The sequence below is a fragment of the Pristiophorus japonicus genome, chromosome 20 (genome assembly GCF_044704955.1).
Source record: "Pristiophorus japonicus isolate sPriJap1 chromosome 20, sPriJap1.hap1, whole genome shotgun sequence".
Lineage (NCBI taxonomy): Eukaryota > Metazoa > Chordata > Chondrichthyes > Pristiophoridae > Pristiophorus > Pristiophorus japonicus.
The window spans coordinates 29,643,150-29,662,277 of NC_091996.1; the positions used below are offsets into that span (position 1 = coordinate 29,643,150).

The 19,128-nt window shown below is 42.0% G+C and overlaps 1 protein-coding gene across 1 annotated transcript in view; it reads left to right on the forward strand.

The window, feature by feature from the left end:
* LOC139232462 (nuclear receptor subfamily 6 group A member 1) overlaps positions 1-18,364 on the forward strand; it is a 352,134-nt gene extending 333,770 nt beyond the window's left edge. Inside the window, exons 6-9 of the mRNA XM_070862680.1 lie at positions 214-468; positions 5,499-5,620; positions 14,872-15,024; positions 18,276-18,364. Of these exons, the coding sequence (XP_070718781.1) occupies positions 214-468; positions 5,499-5,620; positions 14,872-15,024; positions 18,276-18,364 (619 nt within the window). The remainder of the gene's footprint in view (positions 1-213; positions 469-5,498; positions 5,621-14,871; positions 15,025-18,275) is intronic.
* The last annotated feature ends 764 nt before the right edge of the window (positions 18,365-19,128 follow it).

Sequence of the window (19,128 nt, forward strand, 5' to 3'; positions counted from 1 at the left end):
GGCCTCTTAGAAACTACAGGCTTGATTTGCTGAATGTCCTTTTTTGCATTTCATGCTTATGTTTTTAATCAAAATTATTTTTTTAATAGCACTGCTGCAAGCAACCTCTTCAGGATTTCGCAACATATATTTATCTAAATTCAGTTGAAATTGTGTGCTTTTCCAAAGATTGTTTGTTGTAATCTTGGGTCTCAATGTCTGTGTTTTTAACAGGTATAAGGTAACTCAGGCTGAGCTCTTTGCTTTACTTTGCCGGCTGGCAGATGAGTTACTTTTCAGGCAAATTGGCTGGATCAAAAAATTGCCATTCTTCTGTGAATTATCAATCAAAGACTACACCTGCCTGCTAAGCTCCACCTGGCAAGAGCTCATCCTCCTATCTTCCCTCACTGTCTATGACCGACAGATTTTTGGAGATCTTGCTGATGTCACTTCAAAGTATGCACCATCTGATGACGAACTCCAAAGGTGAGACAAATGGCATAAAATATTTGACATTGCACCATTTGATAACTTATTTTAGGCTGCAGTTATGCGGCCACTTTTGTATCTATGTTCAGGTGCACATTAGTGGCATTATAATCAGAGTCGGGTCACAATTTGTTATCTCAAACGCACTGAAGCTATTTTTTCTTGATTTGTTAATATTCTTGGTCTGACCATTTGATCTTCCAAATAGAATTTGAACATTCACCTCCAATGTTAAAACTGCATTGAAGAACATTGGTGTTCCTTCTTGTGCCAGAGACATATTTACTGCTCAGCAACTCTTGCCTCTCTATAAAGCACAATTCTGTTGAAGACTTGAGTACTGACTGCTGCCATATCTCTGGAGGCTCTATTTGAATTTCTCTTTTGCTTTTAGACAAGATACAAGAAGCTTGTTGTTCGTTAAATGTTTTTACTCTAGTCTCTGAGCTCTCCTCTCTCTTTTGCAGCCTTTCTTGTTCCTCTTTGTTTTACTATTAGTTATGGTCATTGCTCCTTTGATATTTTATAAAGCTGGATAGTCACCTAACTATTGCTTAATTTAAACTGTCCTCCCCTCTTCTTCAGTGCTTGTTAGTTTTTTACACTATATGTCTTGGCCCTTCATCTAGATCGAACTAGATTTTCCTTTTTTTTTAAGTACAGGTTAAGTGTCCAAAATCCAGAGTTCCAAAATTCGGAGTGTTCCGAAATCCTGACATTGTGCTGATCCTTGGAGGGGTCGTCTGGAATCCAGAAAATGTTCCGAAATCCGGATATATTTTTTTAACTATTTACCGCTGCGAGTTAGGCCTAGGGACGTGGGAAAATTCCAAAAAACAAAAATAAAAACTCTCAAAACCCTTACCTACTAAATTGCTGGAAAAGAATTAAAAAATAAAAAGTTTAACTTAACTTTTCTGCAGGTCTTCAAAACAGTTTTTTCCTGGCTGCTGTCGAACATGGAGATGCAGCGCTGTTGCTATTGACCCCAGACGTGCTGCCCCAGACCCTCCACCACCGCCCAGGACTCTCCGCTGCCGCCCCCCCCCCCCCCCCCCCCCCCCACTTCGTCTCCCCGGACCATCCACTGCCACAGCACCCTTACCTTGGCCCAGGCATTTCCGGATTCTGGACGTTGGAAAGACGTTCTGAAATCTGGAAATACCCAAAATCCGGAACAGCCTTGGTCCCGAGGTTTCCGGATTTCGGACGCTCTACCTGTAAAGCCATTTGTTCATGACATTAGTTGTTTTTTTCTGTTAACTGTAGTAAATGTAGTACCAACTATTCCCGAGTACTTGCATTAGTGAAATGATAAATTTGTAACATCCCAAATTTTTGTCAAAAAATTGGAAAGAATATTTTAATGAAAGCATGTTGGTTTACTTATTGATGCTAAAGTCACTGCTATCATTTTTTCTCGAACAATAATACAGCATATATAGAATGATAATTTCTGTTCCTGCGGTTTATTGAAGTTTAGAAGTAAATCTACCAAATAGATCCTACTTAGTTTAAAACAAGTATATTACACAATATTGTGATATTTTGTAACATATACTTCAAATTAGGCCATCCTTTGGCACGTGGTTCCCAAGTGTTAAAGCCTTTGATTCCTGATTAATAAAATGGATTTTGAGCTCCATTTTTCCCTGACAAGGAGTGTCATTTTCTTTTTTAAAGGTAGCCAGAATTAGTTTTTTTGGGGCAGGCGGAAGTCGAATGGAAGGGGTAAAGGGAGGAGCTCCCAGCCGATTTTAACTGCCTGCCTGCTCCAATTTCATTGGGCGGGTAGGGTTAAAATTGCCCCTTATGTTTGATTGAACAACCTGCTGCAAAATATTTAAAATTACCTGTTCAGCTATAAAATAACGATTGGGGTGGGGGGAGGGGGAGAAGGTGCTTAGCAGAAGAGAGTTGAACATCATACAACTAATTGATTTTAAGCATACTAAAACCAGAATGAGTTACAAAAGCATACTGTATTGTTTGAATTCAGCAAATTTACTGTAAATTTATCAAATAAAATGTCACGTCCATAATTTATCATTATAACAATTATTTTGTTAAATAAATGTCAGAAAATATAAGTACAATTAGATCATTGTACAATTGTGAATGGACTTGGTTAAAAATAGGCACTTTAAAATTAAGGACCTTCTAACAATATTTTAAGCAGAGGCTACAATATAAAAGAGCACTTTAGTAGAGCATTCCACAAGATTCACAAGTACAACACGTGGAGCTTCAACTTCTTGGTTGTGACCTATGTCTTGTATTTATATATTAAGTAAGAGGAATACTATCATGCTGAAGAAAAGAAAACACAAGACCATCATAGCTTTCAAGTGCAGCGGGTTATAAAACAGGCTATATCGAATTAGCCGCCCGCTAAGTGCCCTGTCTGACTTTCCTTTCTATTGATTTCAATTTTACTTTTTAAAAGTCCCTCCTCCTGGCTCCACAAGGATACTTTGGGACTCTCCTGCCTTGGGCTTCCCCTACCTCCCGATCACGAACATTATTGATCCACTCGCCTTTGCTCACATACCTTGGTGAGGACCATTTCCATGGATCCCTGGTAGCGGTCTGATCACCTGCAAATTTCCACTCCCATCTGCCAGCATTGACGTCATACCTGCCAGCTTCGGAGGGGGGATATCAGTGTCTGGGCATTCAAATATAGCCTGGGAGTTAACATTGTCGTCCGCTTTGACCCTTAAACCTGATGCCCCCCCGCCCCCCCAAAGTTAAAATTGGAGCTCGAGTGTAACACTTTGTAAATTGCTTAATAAATTAAGTGAAAGCTAAGACTTGGGGTTACAGTGAACGTGCTGATATTCTCCGTACTGATATGTAATATATGACAAATGACTGTAACCATATGATATTACTACTTGGAGAACATGAAATTAATTATTATTATGTTATGCTCAGTGTTCCAGTTTTACTAAATAGAAAATTATACATTTGTGGAAATATTGCTATATATAATGACTGTCAAATGCCTTAATGCTGGGGTGTCCAACCAGCAGCTCTTGGGCCAGCGTACCTATTGTAACAATCTGGCTCTCAAAGTACAGACACTTAGTCCTATTTATTCCTCATATTTGTCTTTTGCTGGTTTGCCCTGTTTGAAATGTGTGGGTTTGAGGTTTGGAAGGAGCTGTTTTAGTATTATTGGAAGGAGCTGTTTTAGCATTATTGTCTTATTGGTGGATAATTTCTAAATCAGAACACCAAGCTCTGCAGTATTGACAGTTTCAGATATATGCAAATTAATAAGAATTTGTTTAATTGCAAGAAATAAGCCATAGTGGATAGATATTTGAAACTCAAAAGTTGCTAACTTTCTCCAAAAAAAGTATCTTGTGAAAACTTTTTAAAATGTTAGAATATGTTCTAAGTAATCATATTCAAAATTACAGTAAAGGAAATAATGTAAATGACTATCCTCTGGCTACAATTTATTGTTTCATAACATAAAGCATGACGTTCTTTTTTTTTAAATTTACTCCGGTATGTCAAATTTATTAAGGATTTTATCAAGGAGGAATGATTTATTTTTATGTTCTATTCAAAGTTATTTGTGTTAAGTGGAAATTTCTGCCATCTTAAATTCTGTCTGTCTTCCATCACTAATTTGAACCAGATTAATGTCTCCTGTTTTCTTAGCCATTCTCTTATCAAATGTTGGAAGTTTTTTCATTTGATTTAAGGTTAGCTGCATTATTCTGACACACAGAATGTGAATTGCTGCAGGAGTGAGGCAGTTGCACCATCCAGTGACAATCTCAGACTTGGCACTAATGAGTTCTTATTTCAGTCCTATAGCAAGTTATTTTATACATGAACAACTGCTTGGCATCTTTAATGTGTATTTATGTCCACCTTATTTTCCTCCTACATTGAGGCAAGAATATTTATTGCAGGTGGGCTTGACTTTCCAACTGATCTGTACCCTGTTGCCTTAGTAAACCACCTGGCCTCATATAATTGGCATCCTATCTTGCTGAATGACGTCATTGGCTTTGAAGCCTTGCAAATAAAATACTTACAAAAAACATATTTTTAATACAAAGCAAGCATGTCTTAAGCACTTGAATATATTCTATTAATGACTTATTGTCATAAATTCTGAATTGTTTGAAAGAGGGGAAGTCAGGAGCTGTGGAGGAGGTCACAATGTAGTAACAGCTTTGCTTAGCAAGAGAGGCATGCTTTGTGTATTGTAAGGGAGGAACATACGCAAATAGCAAGGAAATAATAACAGTAGAGATAGGCAGGAGGTGATTCTCAATGTTAGGAATTCATAAAAGTGACAAGTGTTCAGTGAAAGCCAACAACTGTTCCAAATTCATTATATGAAATGGGAGGATTTTCACTCCATTCATTAAAAAGTGCTCGTGTGTGCAGCTTTGCACCTGCAGTCTGTATGATATAGAAATAACTGAAAAGTCATATTGGTGATTGCTTTTGTGTTTATGAACAACATTTTCATCACTTCTAATATTATGCCCTTGCAAAGTCGAATATAATGCAAAAGGCCAGCTCTGATTCAGCCACTTAATATCTTCTACAGACAGCATCATAGCACTTTTTTTTGTGGATATTGTAGGTCTTTTCTTAGCTAGATTTTTAAAATATCAATGCATTTCACAATTTCTATCACTGACATAATGGTCTCTATATATTAACCCCTTCATGGTGGGGGGGTTGGGGTTAATAAGGGGAACACATCTCTCATCTGCCACGTAGACACCCGTTACTGTTTTTATGACGGCAGATTTAGTGTCGTGCGAGGGTCGCGCCTGTGAGGGGCATTCTAAGCATTATCGCTCTCAAAATTCCGTTATTAACAACATTTGAGAGCAGAGTAACTGGGAAACATCAATGAATGTATAGATGAATGCAAGTATACACATTATAGTATTGAATTTCTTTGTGCTAAATCTCAAATGTACACCTTGTTTTAATGGCTAAATGTGTTGTACTGCCTTAACTGGAATCTGGTTTTGCTCTCTCAGATTCAGTGAGGAGGGTATGGAAGTTATGGAACGACTAATCTACCTCTTTAGAAAGTTTCAACAGCTGAAGGTCAGCAATGAGGAGTATGTGTGCATGAAAGCCATCAACTTTCTTAATCAAGGTATAATGAGTTTTATATGATATTTTTAATATTTTTGGTTAACATTCATTCATTTTTTTTTGATCTTTTAATCTACCTTCAGCCCTAAACACAGTGCAGTCGATTTTAACTGTTCCCGCCAGACTTTAGTGGAAAATAAAATCAGGCAGATTGTGAAATAGCAGCTGACCCGCTGCTGTCTGTTTCCCACCCAGCGGGAACATCAGTATTTCTATCTTAAGATATTAGGGTTTTGTTGCCCTATCAAACATTTCCAAAGAGTAGCATTGGTCAGAAAATCAGGGATTGCAAACCTGCGATTTCCCAACCAACACTCCCTTCAAAAATAGTGGCCTGGAAATTCCGGCCTCCCCGGGTCCTTGCTGAGTGTCTATGGACCCAGGAAGTCATCGCAAAAGCTGGTTTTCAACGTACAATGCGCATGCGCTGAACACCGGCTTTTCCGATCTGTCAAGCTGGAGCTTGCCAGATCTCATGCATATCGGGAGCGAGGACATTTGCATGGGCAAGACTGCGGGATTTACGCATATCTTGCCCAGCAAATGTTCTCAACATTTTTGCGCCTGATACAAGCATAAGAATTTAAAAACATACACAAATATAATAAAATAAAATTTAAAAAACACGTTTTATTTTTAAAATCCCTGCCCACTATGCTAAATTTATTTTAAACCATAATTTTTTTTCTTTAAGATATTTATTAACTTTCATTTCAATTAGTTTTAATTATGTGAGGTGTGCTTTTTAATTTTTTATTTGGTGTTATTGTGTTTGTTTTTTTTCTCAATTAATAGCAATGAGAACTCGTAGATACGGAGTTCCCATTGCTATTAATACTCTACCTGATTGGTTGAGCAGTCACACGTGACTGCATCTTCTGCATTCGAACCTGGAGGACGGGAGAGCGTATTGCAGCGCGGGAAGGGAAGGCCTCCCCACCGGAATCTCACGCTCCTTCGGGACCACCAGGTACTTGTGTAGAAATTTTTCAGGTTGGAAGCATCTGCCCGCGGGAAGCCTCCGACTGCAATTTCAGCCCCAGTAAGTTTTTTAGCGTAGGACCCACAAAGCATGGCTAGGATTCTGTAAATTTTCCACTGTCAGTGAGTAGACATGGCAGCAACATGTGTGGTGCTTCAAAAAAAAAAGAAAACCCAGATCTATTTCTATCCCAATTGCCAGAGGATTTTAATGCCTCTGCTACTGGGAAGTGGACATGACCCAGGGGAAAAAGGTATGCATGTAATTTGACTAACACAACACTATTCTTCTGGATTGCTTTATGAGTCTTAGCTTGATTCTGCACATTTGCCAGGCATCTGGTTGAGCATAAGAAAAAGACTTGCAGCCATTTTAGAGTCCAACAACTCATCAGCAACAGAGCAATTCTTTAGTTGTCTCCGATCCTTTATCCATGGATGTGTGCAAATGCTTTTTTAATGCATTTAATACTTCTGTTTTAAAGACTTGACCACTAATATTTGTATCCAGATTTTCTTATTCAGATGTCTGGTTATTGCATTATTCTGGGGGTTCAATGGCACCATCTAATTCTCCTTTCTCAGACTGTGGCTGTAATTACTCTGTGCCTGTTAAGTGTTCATGCACAGGAGATATAATCAGTATTTGTGATGAAGGTGCTATTGTAGCTGTACTGCTGGTGTTTATGTTGGAGCAGATGTTATTTTTTTATTTGTGTATTCAGGAGTATCTGAAGTCATAATGAAGTTAAAATGATATCACTCAGAATGTTTATATCCTTACAGATAAACATAATTGTATTGCAATAGATTTATGCTAAACTTGCCAAAGTTTCTGGAGATAGTTGTATCTTAATGCTCTCACATCTTGAAGAGTTTGAGGGAGATAAAGGTTGGAGGATTTTCTCCTCAGCTGTGAATGCTCCATCACTACTAATACTTTTGTTGAATGCTACTTTTCCGTTGAACTCTCTCAATGTTTTTTAAACATTTATGTTTATCCCACAAAGCTGTTTCAGTGATGGTTATGTTTAAATGACCAATAAGTTCTCCATTTTCCTTATTTGTCCCTTGGGAGTTGTTCTATTACTCCAAAATTGGCTAACATTCTGGCCATTACTTTTTCTGGAAAAATATTCAGTTCCTTCTCCCTGAACTTAATTTTTGCTTTAATTTATACATTTGTCTGCCCAAGTTTCTGGCCAGAATTGTTGACAATTTTTGCATCTACCATATAAGAATGAGGATTATTTTATCGTGATTATTGGTTCTGTTGTATATTAAGATACTTTCATTCTCTCAGAAGAATTTAGTTTGTTGTAATTAGTTAATGCTGCAAAAGAAAATACAGGATGATTTTGTTTTTGTCATTCATTAATATCTAAAGTCCATCCAGAATGATTCTGTCTGGCATCTGGAAAACAGCCCTTGCATTATAAATTGGCATTCATAAGAAATTCCTATCTATATTACACCCTTAACTAATAGAATAACTGATGGTGAACAGTGGGATACATAAATATAATTCGCTGTGTAACACAACTCCCAAGAGTTGAGTTGGTTACTTGCATCTTGATGTGGTAATTATATTTTCACTGCTTGCAAGTCTATTATAATTGCACTGGCATAGAAATGAAAAGTACTTCTAAATTACTGGTGATGATCATGACCCCTGGTGAACTGAAGTCCCTGTGACAATTGCCAATCATAACCCAAATCTCGGTAGACCACACATGAGTTATAATCTGAATAAAAGTTCATGGTTGAGGCATTCTAATCTTCAAAACAGGTGGTTTATACACAATTTATGGCACTGGTATTACAAAGTTGAGCAATAACTGGAGTAGTTTTGCTCTTCTTGCTCATGACTTTAATTTAGGGTGAATTCCCTTTATATGTCATATGTAATATTTTTATGGTGAGTTTTGCATCAGCTTGTGGTGAAAGCATGTGGTACTAAAGAAAATAGTAGTCTTTAATGTTTTGCTTTTGTGCCAACATCAGAAATTCATCCCTATCACAAGGCATTTGAAAAGGATATGAGTAAGTTTGTTGCATGGGGAGTTATTATAGACATATACCAAGTGACTTCAAAAATTATTATAATTGACTCAGTAGATGATGGTACCACCTAGTGTGATACTGAGCAATAAATACACGAAAAGTCCAAAACTTGATTATCTGGTCTGTGCTGAGAAATGAATATTACTTAGGATAGTGGCAGGGACATTAAACTTGGCTTCAGAATCCCAGGACCAAGGAGAAAATTCTGCTAGGTTCCTGCTTCTGATTCCTATCCTATGCGCATGAATGTGTGTCAGCTGAGGAAAGAATCTGGCTTAACTGTAATGCCTTGCAGTTAATGGGCTTGTTCAGTACTGATTTTGCAGGCTCTTACATAACAAATGCCTGCTTTGGTAAAGTACCAGCTGGTACTTGTAGCATCATCACTCCTAGGAAAGAGTACCCTTTGAGTGAAAGGTAGAAAATTTGAGGGGAAAAACTAATTGTCATAGTTTCAATTGAGGTCATATTGTTTTAAAAATAGTAGGGGTGAAAATGCAATGCAGCCCATATCTGATCTTTCCTTTTGGTAGCCATTCCTTCTGGTGCATACAATCAAGGCTCAACGTTCAGCAGCTTGTTGTCCAAGTTTATTCTCAGCATTAGAATAAAATACGAATTTAACTCGAGGCAAGAGTGTGGCGAAGGAGGAACTGAGGTCAGAGACAGGTTGGCACAGCCACACCAGCGAGGGGCCTGGGTGATTTTAACTTCCTTACCTCATTTCATTTTTAAAATTTGGGCTCCTGCCCAATCCCCGCATGGTTGATGAGATGGCCGGTCGGCAGGAGCAGGAACTTGTGTGGCAGCAGATTCTCGCTGGGGAGGCTAGGGAAGGATCTCAGCATAAGGTGAGTTATGTGGTGGGACTCCAAGGTAGTCATGGTCACGTGAAGGGGATGGGTAACCTGGAGTAAGAGGACATCCAAGGAAAATTTCTGCTCCACCTGGCCCACAAGAAAATCTTCAAAACCTTAAGCATTTTTACTTACCTGGGCCTCTTCTGGCCCTGGACTCATGTTATGACACAATCTCCAGGACTTTGCTCAACTCACACAGCCCGAGTTTAAAATAGCATTGGGGTCTGAAAGATCTCCTCCAACCACAACCTTTGAATGTCCATGAGGCCCTTGCCTGCCTGGGGTGAGGACCTCATCGCTGCCTAAAATACGATCGTTGAGAGGTTGGGCCAGCAACCCAGTTCTTAAGCATTCAGTATCACTCCAACCATCAACGAAAGAAGAATGAACTTGTATTTATATTGCACCTTTTACATCCTTAGGATGTCCCAGAGTGTTTTAAAAAAAAATCAGAAATCATTAATGTGGACCCAGGAAGGGTCATCCTTGTGGGCCAGGAGGTGTAGGTGTGCTCCTCCAAACCCTACAAAGAAACCTTCCCCTGCCCTGGGCTACCCTCTTCCTCCATCGACTGTGATCACCTCTAGACCCCCCACACCCCACCACTTGCTTTATGCCAGGGACCATTCCCTCGGGTGCCTGATGGCGACCTTCTGTGACCTTTAATCATGCTCGCACTTGCTGCCTTGGTAGCGATTCCCACTAGGTTCAGTTGGGAATCCAACTTCCCACATGTAAATGACTCTTCGAGCGAGCATCACATGAGCGAGCTGTCATGCAAGCCTGCCGCTTGCGCTGGTCCCTGCACTCCACACTTAGGCCCTAAGTTAAAAAATCGGGACTGTCGAGTTTGTTGCTCAACTTTGCAACAGTCCCTTAGCACAAACATCAAGGACACATGATGTTCGTTTCTACATGATATTGTCATTTGTGACGTACGTGGATGCAAGTGTAGTTAGGAAATGGAATGACACAAATGAGTAATATAGTAATTACAGATAAGATTCCAGATTTAGTGTTGTATCATATTACATGAAAAGAATGGTTTACAGTAACATCGTTTATATAGTTGATGTATTAAAGTTCAACATGTATGCTAATACCATACCTACTAGAGATACACATTTGGTTATGTAGTTTCTTGTGAGGGTATCATTAGTTTCATTTTTGGAAAGTTTAGCTGTTTTAGTGTATTGGTGCGTACATATGTAGATTATTCAAGGTGTCCTTGCTGTGTGAAAAGCATGATACGAATTGTATACCATTCTAAGGAGAACATTTTATGAAGAAATATTTATCTCAATTAAAAGTGTTGGTGATGAATTTATGCTAATTAGGGTCCTATTCAGTTTTGAACCTAAAGCAATTTGTATGGCCTACCATGGGAACGTCTGCCATGGACACTCACTTAATAGAAGACTTCTCTCTTCATTCCTGCATATTCACCTCCAAAGTGCCCCAATTATCTATGCTTGATTCCTTCCTTCCCTTCACCTACATGCCTCCCCTCCGTGACATAATTTGCAGGCATGCGTACGTATGTTGATGACACCCAGGCCTACCCGTGCCCAACTTCCCTTAACTCCATGACACTTTCATGCTGTCAGACTCACTAACATTAAGTCATGGATGAGCGAAAATTCATTTCAATTGAGCATCGGGAATCCAAAGCCATTGTTTTTGGCCCCCACCTTAAATTTCACTCCCTTGCAACTGATTCCTGTTTCTCTTCTAGCTACTGGCTCAGGTTTTTTTGTATTCATTCGTGGGATGTGGACTTTGCTGGCAAAGCCAACATTTATTGCCCAACATCTCTAATTGTCCTTGAGGTGGTGGTGAGTTGCCTTCTTGAACCGCTGCAGTCCATGTGGTGAAGGTACTTCCACAGTGCTTTTAGGTAGGGAGTTCCAGGATTTTGACCCAGTGACGATGAAGGAACAGTGATATATTTCCAAGTCAGGATGACATGTGACTTGAAGGGGAGCTTAGAGGTGGTGGTGGTGTTCCCATGCACCTGCTGTCCTGGTGGCAGAGATCGTGGGTTTGGGAGGTGCTGTTGAAGAAGCATTGGCGAGTTGCTGCAGTGCATCTTGTAGATGGTACACACTGCAGGCATGGTGCGCCAGTGGTGGAGGGAGTGAACGTTTAAGGTGGTGGATGGGCTGCCAATCAAGCGGGCTGCTTTGTCCTGGAGCTTGTTTTGTGGTGTTAGACCTGCACTCATCCAGGCAAGTGAAGAGTATTCCATCACACTCCTGACTTGTGCCTTGTAGATGGTGGAAAGGCTTTGGGCAATCAGGAGCAATATTTCCATTAATTTTATTTGGGTGCGCGCTCCCATTCAAAATACTGCACATGCATGGTTTTTCCTATTGAAAAGCCAACTGTGTGGGAGGTCCAAAGCACTGCGCGGTTTGTACAGCTTAAAAGGAACATTGGTCAGGAGCTGAGTCACTTGCCGCAGAATACCCAGCCTCTGACCCCTTGTTTATATGGTTGGACCAATTGAGTTTCTGGCCAATGGTGACCCCCCCCTCCCCCCCACAGGATGTTGATGGTGGGCGAGTTGACAGTGGTAATGCCGTTGAATATCAAGGGCAGGCCATGCAAAACCTTGGCATCCTATTCAACCCAAAGCTGAGTTTGAAACTCTGCGTTCTATCCATCACTGAGACTGCTTATTTCCACCTCCACAACATAGACTACTTCCAGCCCAACTCACTCCCACTGTTACCAAAACCCTTGTTCATGCTTTTGTCACCTGCAGACTGAATTTCTCTAATGATCTCCTTGCCAACCTACAATCCTCCCTTCATGAACATTTTCAAATCCCTCCATAGCCTTGGATCTGCCCCATCTTTGCAAACTTCTCCAACCTTATGTTCCCCTGGCTCTTTCAATTTTTCAACTCTGGCTTTTTGTGCAACCCCATCAATTGATGGCAGAGCCTCCATTTGCCTCTTCACTCTCTGGAACTTCTTTCCTAAACTGTTCTGCCTTCTGGTACTGCTGGAACCAAAATAATAAAGTATCTGAAAACTCAATCCTTTTCAGAAGGTTTTTAATCAGTCTCTGAAAATCTTAATGTGAGTATTTATTTGCTTTCTGGAACTCTCTTTTCATGTTGCAATGTGGAAGTAGACCATTAAGACAAGGGAGCAAATGAATAACTGCATTTATTCTATCCAAGTAGACCTTCAGCACTTCAGACCAAGATCCACTCCAGTCAGACATTTTGTTATGTCAATTTTCAATTTTCCAAGGTTATGAATTGCACTTTTCTGACTTTTTGATGAGTTTTATGTTTGCTTTTGATACTCAATTTGCAAATCAAATAGTTCAATCCCAAGAACAATCTGCAAGCTTCAGGTGCATCCCACATTTCAATGGCAAGCGAGAACATCCCTTGAGAAGGCCCCTTGGGCTAGATAATACTCACAGAAATATATATTTTGCTACATATTATTTATACATATTTGTACAGGGAGCGGTAGCATAGTGGTTATGTTATTGGACAAGTAATCCAGAGGCCTGGACTAATGATCCGGAGACATGAATTCAGATCCCACCATGGCAGCTGGGGAATTTAAATTCAGTTAATAAATAAATCCGGAATAAAAAGCTAATATCAGTAATGATGACCATGTAACTACTGGGTTGTCTTATAAACTCATCTGATTCACTAATGTCCTTTAGGGAAGGAAAGCTGCTGTCCTTACCTGGTCTGGCCTATATAACTCTATACCCATGGCAATGCGGTTGGCTCTTAACAACCCTCTGAAATGGCCTAGCAAGCCACTCAGTTTTTGTCCGAATTCGGGATGGGCAATAAATCCCACGAATGAAATTTAAAAAAACATATTATTTGTATATCACTTATATTCAAGTACTTCTCATTTACAAAGAATGTTGCGCTACATAAAATTTCAAATGAAAAATAGATTTTATAGTTCAAAGCAAGATTTGCTTCACTCACAGAGACATTATTCCTTGTTACAATTTTCTCTGGCCTGGATGCTGTCTGCTACTTCATAAATACTCGCTCTATCTGTATTATGAATCATCTTGTGGCCACCAATGTGCACACGTTCTGTTGAAACAACATCAGTAGAAGCCTTTTTGTTTTCAAATTGGTACCAATGATCATTATTAATGTAACATGCATAATACTTATTTAATTACTGGTAGTACTCGCTGAATAGACATCAATGTTAACCTCATTGTAACATTTATGTCTTGATGCTTAAAATGTTATTAAAAATCTCTAAGAATTAATATAATTCACTTAGAGATGAGTCATTCCTTAGTAGCAGCATTACAGAAGAACACTATTAACTTGGTCTAATAATAACATAAAACACAGGTAATTGACTACTGCTATTATTTATAATTGCTATTTATGGGACTAATAGGAAATATAGTAAGGTTCTTTGGCATTGATTGTAATGTTTACTCTAGGTTCAGTGTCACACTGACCCTAATGTTGGTGAAGCCAGATTTTGTGGTACAAATTATTTGTATCTATGATGTGTTTGGCAATTTGAGAGGTTAAGAGGTGAATATTAAAGTTAACAACCTCCTTGAATGTGTTTACTTTTCACCTTATTTAATTCTATATCACCTTTTTAGTTGCAGATAATTTCCAAAGTGACTTCGTTTCATTTGCTAATTAACGTATGGTATTCCAAAATGCATAGAACAAATCTGCGTCAGTTATGTTAACTGCTCTGAAAGCTTTTAAGAATATATATTTTTTTAAATAGACAAAAAGATAATATACAGCAGAGATGCGCTGTATTTTTATACGCCTCTACAAACTGTAATATTTAAATCCAGTCTGTGCTGAGTTTGCTGATCTTGATCAGGATAGCAGTTACACACAATTATCTTCAGTGTCCTCACATCAGGGAAGAGAGAAAATTAACCAGGATTTCTGATTTGAATCACTACGCAGTAACTCCTGCTGGAAAATACACATGTACAGGCACTGAGTAAGGACAGGATCGGTCTTGCATGTGATGCCTCCCATGGTTGACTTGCTAGCCCACATTCTTTATCTGGACTCTCATGAAGAATGGCGACTTGGATAAGACACTGGAGGGCTGCCAGTGTCTGCGGATTCATACCCAGCAGGAATCAATGCTTTCAGAAGAGCAAGTGAGAAAAGATTGGTTTTCAAAATAAATGCTATGCGGACAGCCAGGGTACTTTGCCTCAAAAAATAAGTTCCAACATAAAATTCCTGAAAGCTGCAACACAGATTATGAAAAAAAATGGAGTTAACAGTACATACAGGTAACTAAGTAATTTATATTTAAAGGTATTCACATTTAATATTTTTGTCCAGATATAGGGGGTCTGACCAATGTATCACAATTGGAGCAGTTGAACAAGCGTTACTGGTATGTGTGCCAGGATTACACTGAGTACAAGTACCCGCACCAGACCAATCGTTTCCCTGAACTTATGATGTGCCTGCCAGAGATACGCTATATTGCAGGTAATTTAAAACTTGACATTTCTAACCTAAGTTGACCAAACTTGATTTATTGTTGTTGTACGAACAAAACAGCTGTCTATCATCATCATGTTTTAGAAAAAATCATTGTGTACAAAATTTTCTACTTGTGTTGATAATTTCCTTTGAAAATTATCAACAGGGAGAAGAGCAATAAATATTTTTTATATATTAGGAGAAAGAGTGTTAAAGGGGCACGTTAAAGATGTTTGCAGGCGAGTGTAATAGATAATACAAAAATGGCAGACTTGTTAAATGAGTACTTTGTATCCGCTTTCACAGTGGAGGAGGAGAGCAAAAGTAACAGCGGTATAAGGGAATTTTAAAATATGTTAAGGAGAGGAATTTAATGGATTAAATATAAGTAGAAATATGATTATGAAGAAAATAATGTGACTTGGGAAAGACTAATCTCCAGGATTTGATTGTTTGCATCTCAGGGTATTAAAATGCATTGTAAATGCATTAGTCACAATTTTCCAATGCTCTTTAGATTCAGGAATTGTGTCATTGGATTGGAAAATTGCAAATGTCAATCCATTATTTAAGAAGGGAGGGAGACACCAGATATCTACAGACTTGGTAGTTTAACAGAAGTTGTGGGAAAGTTACTGAAGTCTATCATCAGAGAACAAGGGAGCAATTTTAACAAACCGATGGGAACGTTGGATTTATACCCCATCTGCATTCACTGAAATGGAGAGTAAAATCGAGCAGGATGTAAAACCAGCATTGCACCCGATCCCATCTGTTTTCCAACTGGCGAGATGGTTTAAAATAGCTTGCAGAGTGACCAGTATTATCTGATCAAAGAGGCATGTTATAAATTATTCTCTGCTGCTGTGACCAAAAGCTATACAGGTGCAGCGTCGAGAATCCGGAGTTCCGGAATCTGTAAAATGTTCCAGAATCTGGACCTGACGACTCTGCCAACCTCGGGGGCCTGCCGCTGCCCAACCTCAGGCCTCGCCTCACCGCCGCTGCCTTTACCTTGGGTTCGGCCCGCCTGAACATCACCTCGGCTGGGGCCCGCCCGACAACATCCTCGGCGGGGCCCGCCCGACCAAACACCTCCTCGGCGGGGGCCCGTCCGACAACCTCCTCGGCGGGGCCCGCCCGACCAAACACCTCCTCGGCGGGGGCCCACCCGACAACCTCCTCGGCGGGGGCCCGCCCGACAACCTCCTCGGCGGGGGCCCGCCCGACAACCTCCTCGGCGGGGGCCCGCCCGACAACATCCTCGGCGGGGCCCGCCCGACCAAACACCTCCTCGGCGGGGGCCCGCCCGACAACATTCTCGGCGGGGCCCGCCCGACCAAACACCTCCTCGGCGGGGGCCCGCCCGACAACCTCCTCAGCGGGGGCCCGCCCGACAACATCCTCGGCGGGGCCCGCCCGACCAAACACCTCCTCGGCGGGGCCCGCCCGACCAAACACCTCCTCGGCGGGGGCCCGTCCGACCAAACACCTCCTCGGCGGGGGCCCGTCCGACCAAACACCTTCTCGGCGGGGGCCCACCCGACCAAACACCTCCTCGGCGGGGGCCCGCCTGACAACATCCTCGGCGGGGCCCGCCCGACCAAACACCTCCTCGGCGGGGGCCCGCCCGACCAAACACCTCCTCGGCGGGGGCCCGCCCGACCAAACACCTCCTCGGCGGGGGCCCGCCCGACCAAACACCTCCTCGGCGGGGGCCCGCCCGACCAAACACCTCCTCGGCGGGGGCCCGCCCGACAACCTCCTCGGCGGGGGCCCGCCCGACAACCTCCTCGGCGGGGGCCCGCCCGACCAAACACCTCCTCGGCGGGGGCCCGCCCCACCAAATACCTCCTCGGCGGGGGCCCGCCCCACCAAATACCTCCTCGGCGGGGGCCCGCCCCACCAAATACCTCCTCGGCGGGGACCCGCCCCACCAAATACCTCCTCGGCGGGGGCCCGCCCCACCAAATACCTCCTCGGCGGGGGCCCGCCCCACCAAATACCTCCTCGGCGGGGGCCCGCCCGACTAAATACCTCCTCGGCGGGGGCCCGCCCGACCAAATACCTCCTCGGCGGGGGCCCGCCCGACCAAATACCTCCTCGGCGGGGGCCCGCCCGACAACCTCCTCGGCGGGGGCCCGCCCGACCAAATACCTCCTCGGTGGGGGCCCGCCCGACCAAATACCTCCTCGGCGGGGGCCCGCCCGACCAAATACCTCCTCGGCGGGGGCCCGCCCGACCAAATACCTCCTCGGCGGGGGCCCGCCCGACAACCTCCTCGGCGGGGGCCCGCCCGACCAAATACCTCCTCGGCGGGGGCCCGCCCTACAACCTCCTCGGCGGGGGCCCGCCCGACCAAATACCTCCTCGGTGGGGGCCCGTCCGATGGCAACTTCCTCAGCGGGGCCACACGGTCCAAACCGCTCCTCGTCGGGAATTCCCCCCCCCCCCCCCTCCCTTTCTGATGTCCCGCCCGAAATACGGAAATACCCAAACCTGGGCTCTGGTGTTTCTGGATTCGTGACGTCAGAAAGCAAATCGAAAGTCCGGAAAAGCCCGGGATATGGAACGTCCTCGGTCCTGAGGGTTCCGGATTTTAGGCGCTGCACCTGTCTAGCCAATGGTAGCTGATGACAGCCTGCTGATCAGTAGGAATGAAAGGGGTTCATTCTGAATCAGCATGCAGGGTGTGAATTTCCCATGGTCTTTGTCCATTATTTCCTGGATGCTGACCCACATAGCCATGGCTATGGTCATGCACCAAAATAGGGAAGGAAAACCAAATCCACTAATTGAAGTCGTTATTGGCTCCAAGAACCAAATGGGCCACTATGAACCTGTGCAAGGTTCTAACTTTTTAGAATGTGGCTAAAGCCACTGAGCTAGCTGGTGTCCGATGTTTTACTCTGTTAAAAGCTTTGGGATATTTTACTATGTTAAAGGTGCTTTATAAATGCATGTTTTTTTTTGTGTGAATCAAACCATGTAGTGTCAATAAAAAGTTATCTTGCTGCAGTAAATTTAGATGGTGTCGTCCACAAAAAAGATGCTAGTTAATAAACATAATGGCTTTCTAGCCACTGCAGAGTTACCTTTAGAGTCAAGCACGATGCATTTGCAATTGTTTGCCCACTACAAATTGAGACAAGTGGCATGGAGGGGGTTAATGTAATCTAAACAACCAAGGAAAAATAATTGCTCATGAGTCATAAAATACCGAAATCCACGTTCAATCATATCTTTCTTTATTGCAGGCAAACTGGTCAATATTCCTTTGGAACAGCTGCCCCTGCTTTTCAAAGCAGTCCTGCACTCATGTAAAGCCAGCGCAAGTAAAGAATGAGCCATCAGCTTGTGGCCCGTGAATTTGCCATGCCTTACTTTGGTGCCTCAGGTGGAGAAGGAATTTAGAGGGGGGAAAAAGGTTGACCAAGATTCAGAGAGCAGGGAAGATCCTCAGACTGAGAGTGAAACCCTGTGGCTCTGACAGCAGCTATATTTTACTTTATCTATTTATTTCACGACAGAGTTGAATGTATGATCTTCAACACAGTGCACATGCTTCTGTATAATGCAGTTAATGCATTTTCCTTGCAGTTTACGGTATGTAGGGTGTTATTGTTACAGTATTGCCATTTTAGGTCTAGTTGAATTTTTTTATATTTTGGGGGGAGGGGCTGAGCAAAATTTTGTTTTATTAAGACTACCTCAATAATGAGATGACAGTTATGTGTCTCTCTTTCCATTTCAAATGCCTTAAGGCTGTCACTAAAGTGGTCCATTCTGGCAAGCTGCTGCCTTGTTACAACAAATCGGTACTAATTGTAATCATATCGATTGCAAATATGATCTGCCTCTTCATTTCCAGTCTTTGCAAGAGGTTTTATTTTTAACGATTCCTATATTTGTTGTGTGGACATCATTATTTTTACAAAAACTCAGTGGGGATCCTACAGAAGGATTTAAAAGTGGATGGTGCAATAAAACGCATCCAGGTGCTGTGACCGTGCTACTTCCAAACACAATGTTCCTACTGATGAGACTCTGTTACAATTTACTTCTAATTGGAAAATGTAATTAATTTTCTTTGTATAGCTAATTTTTTTA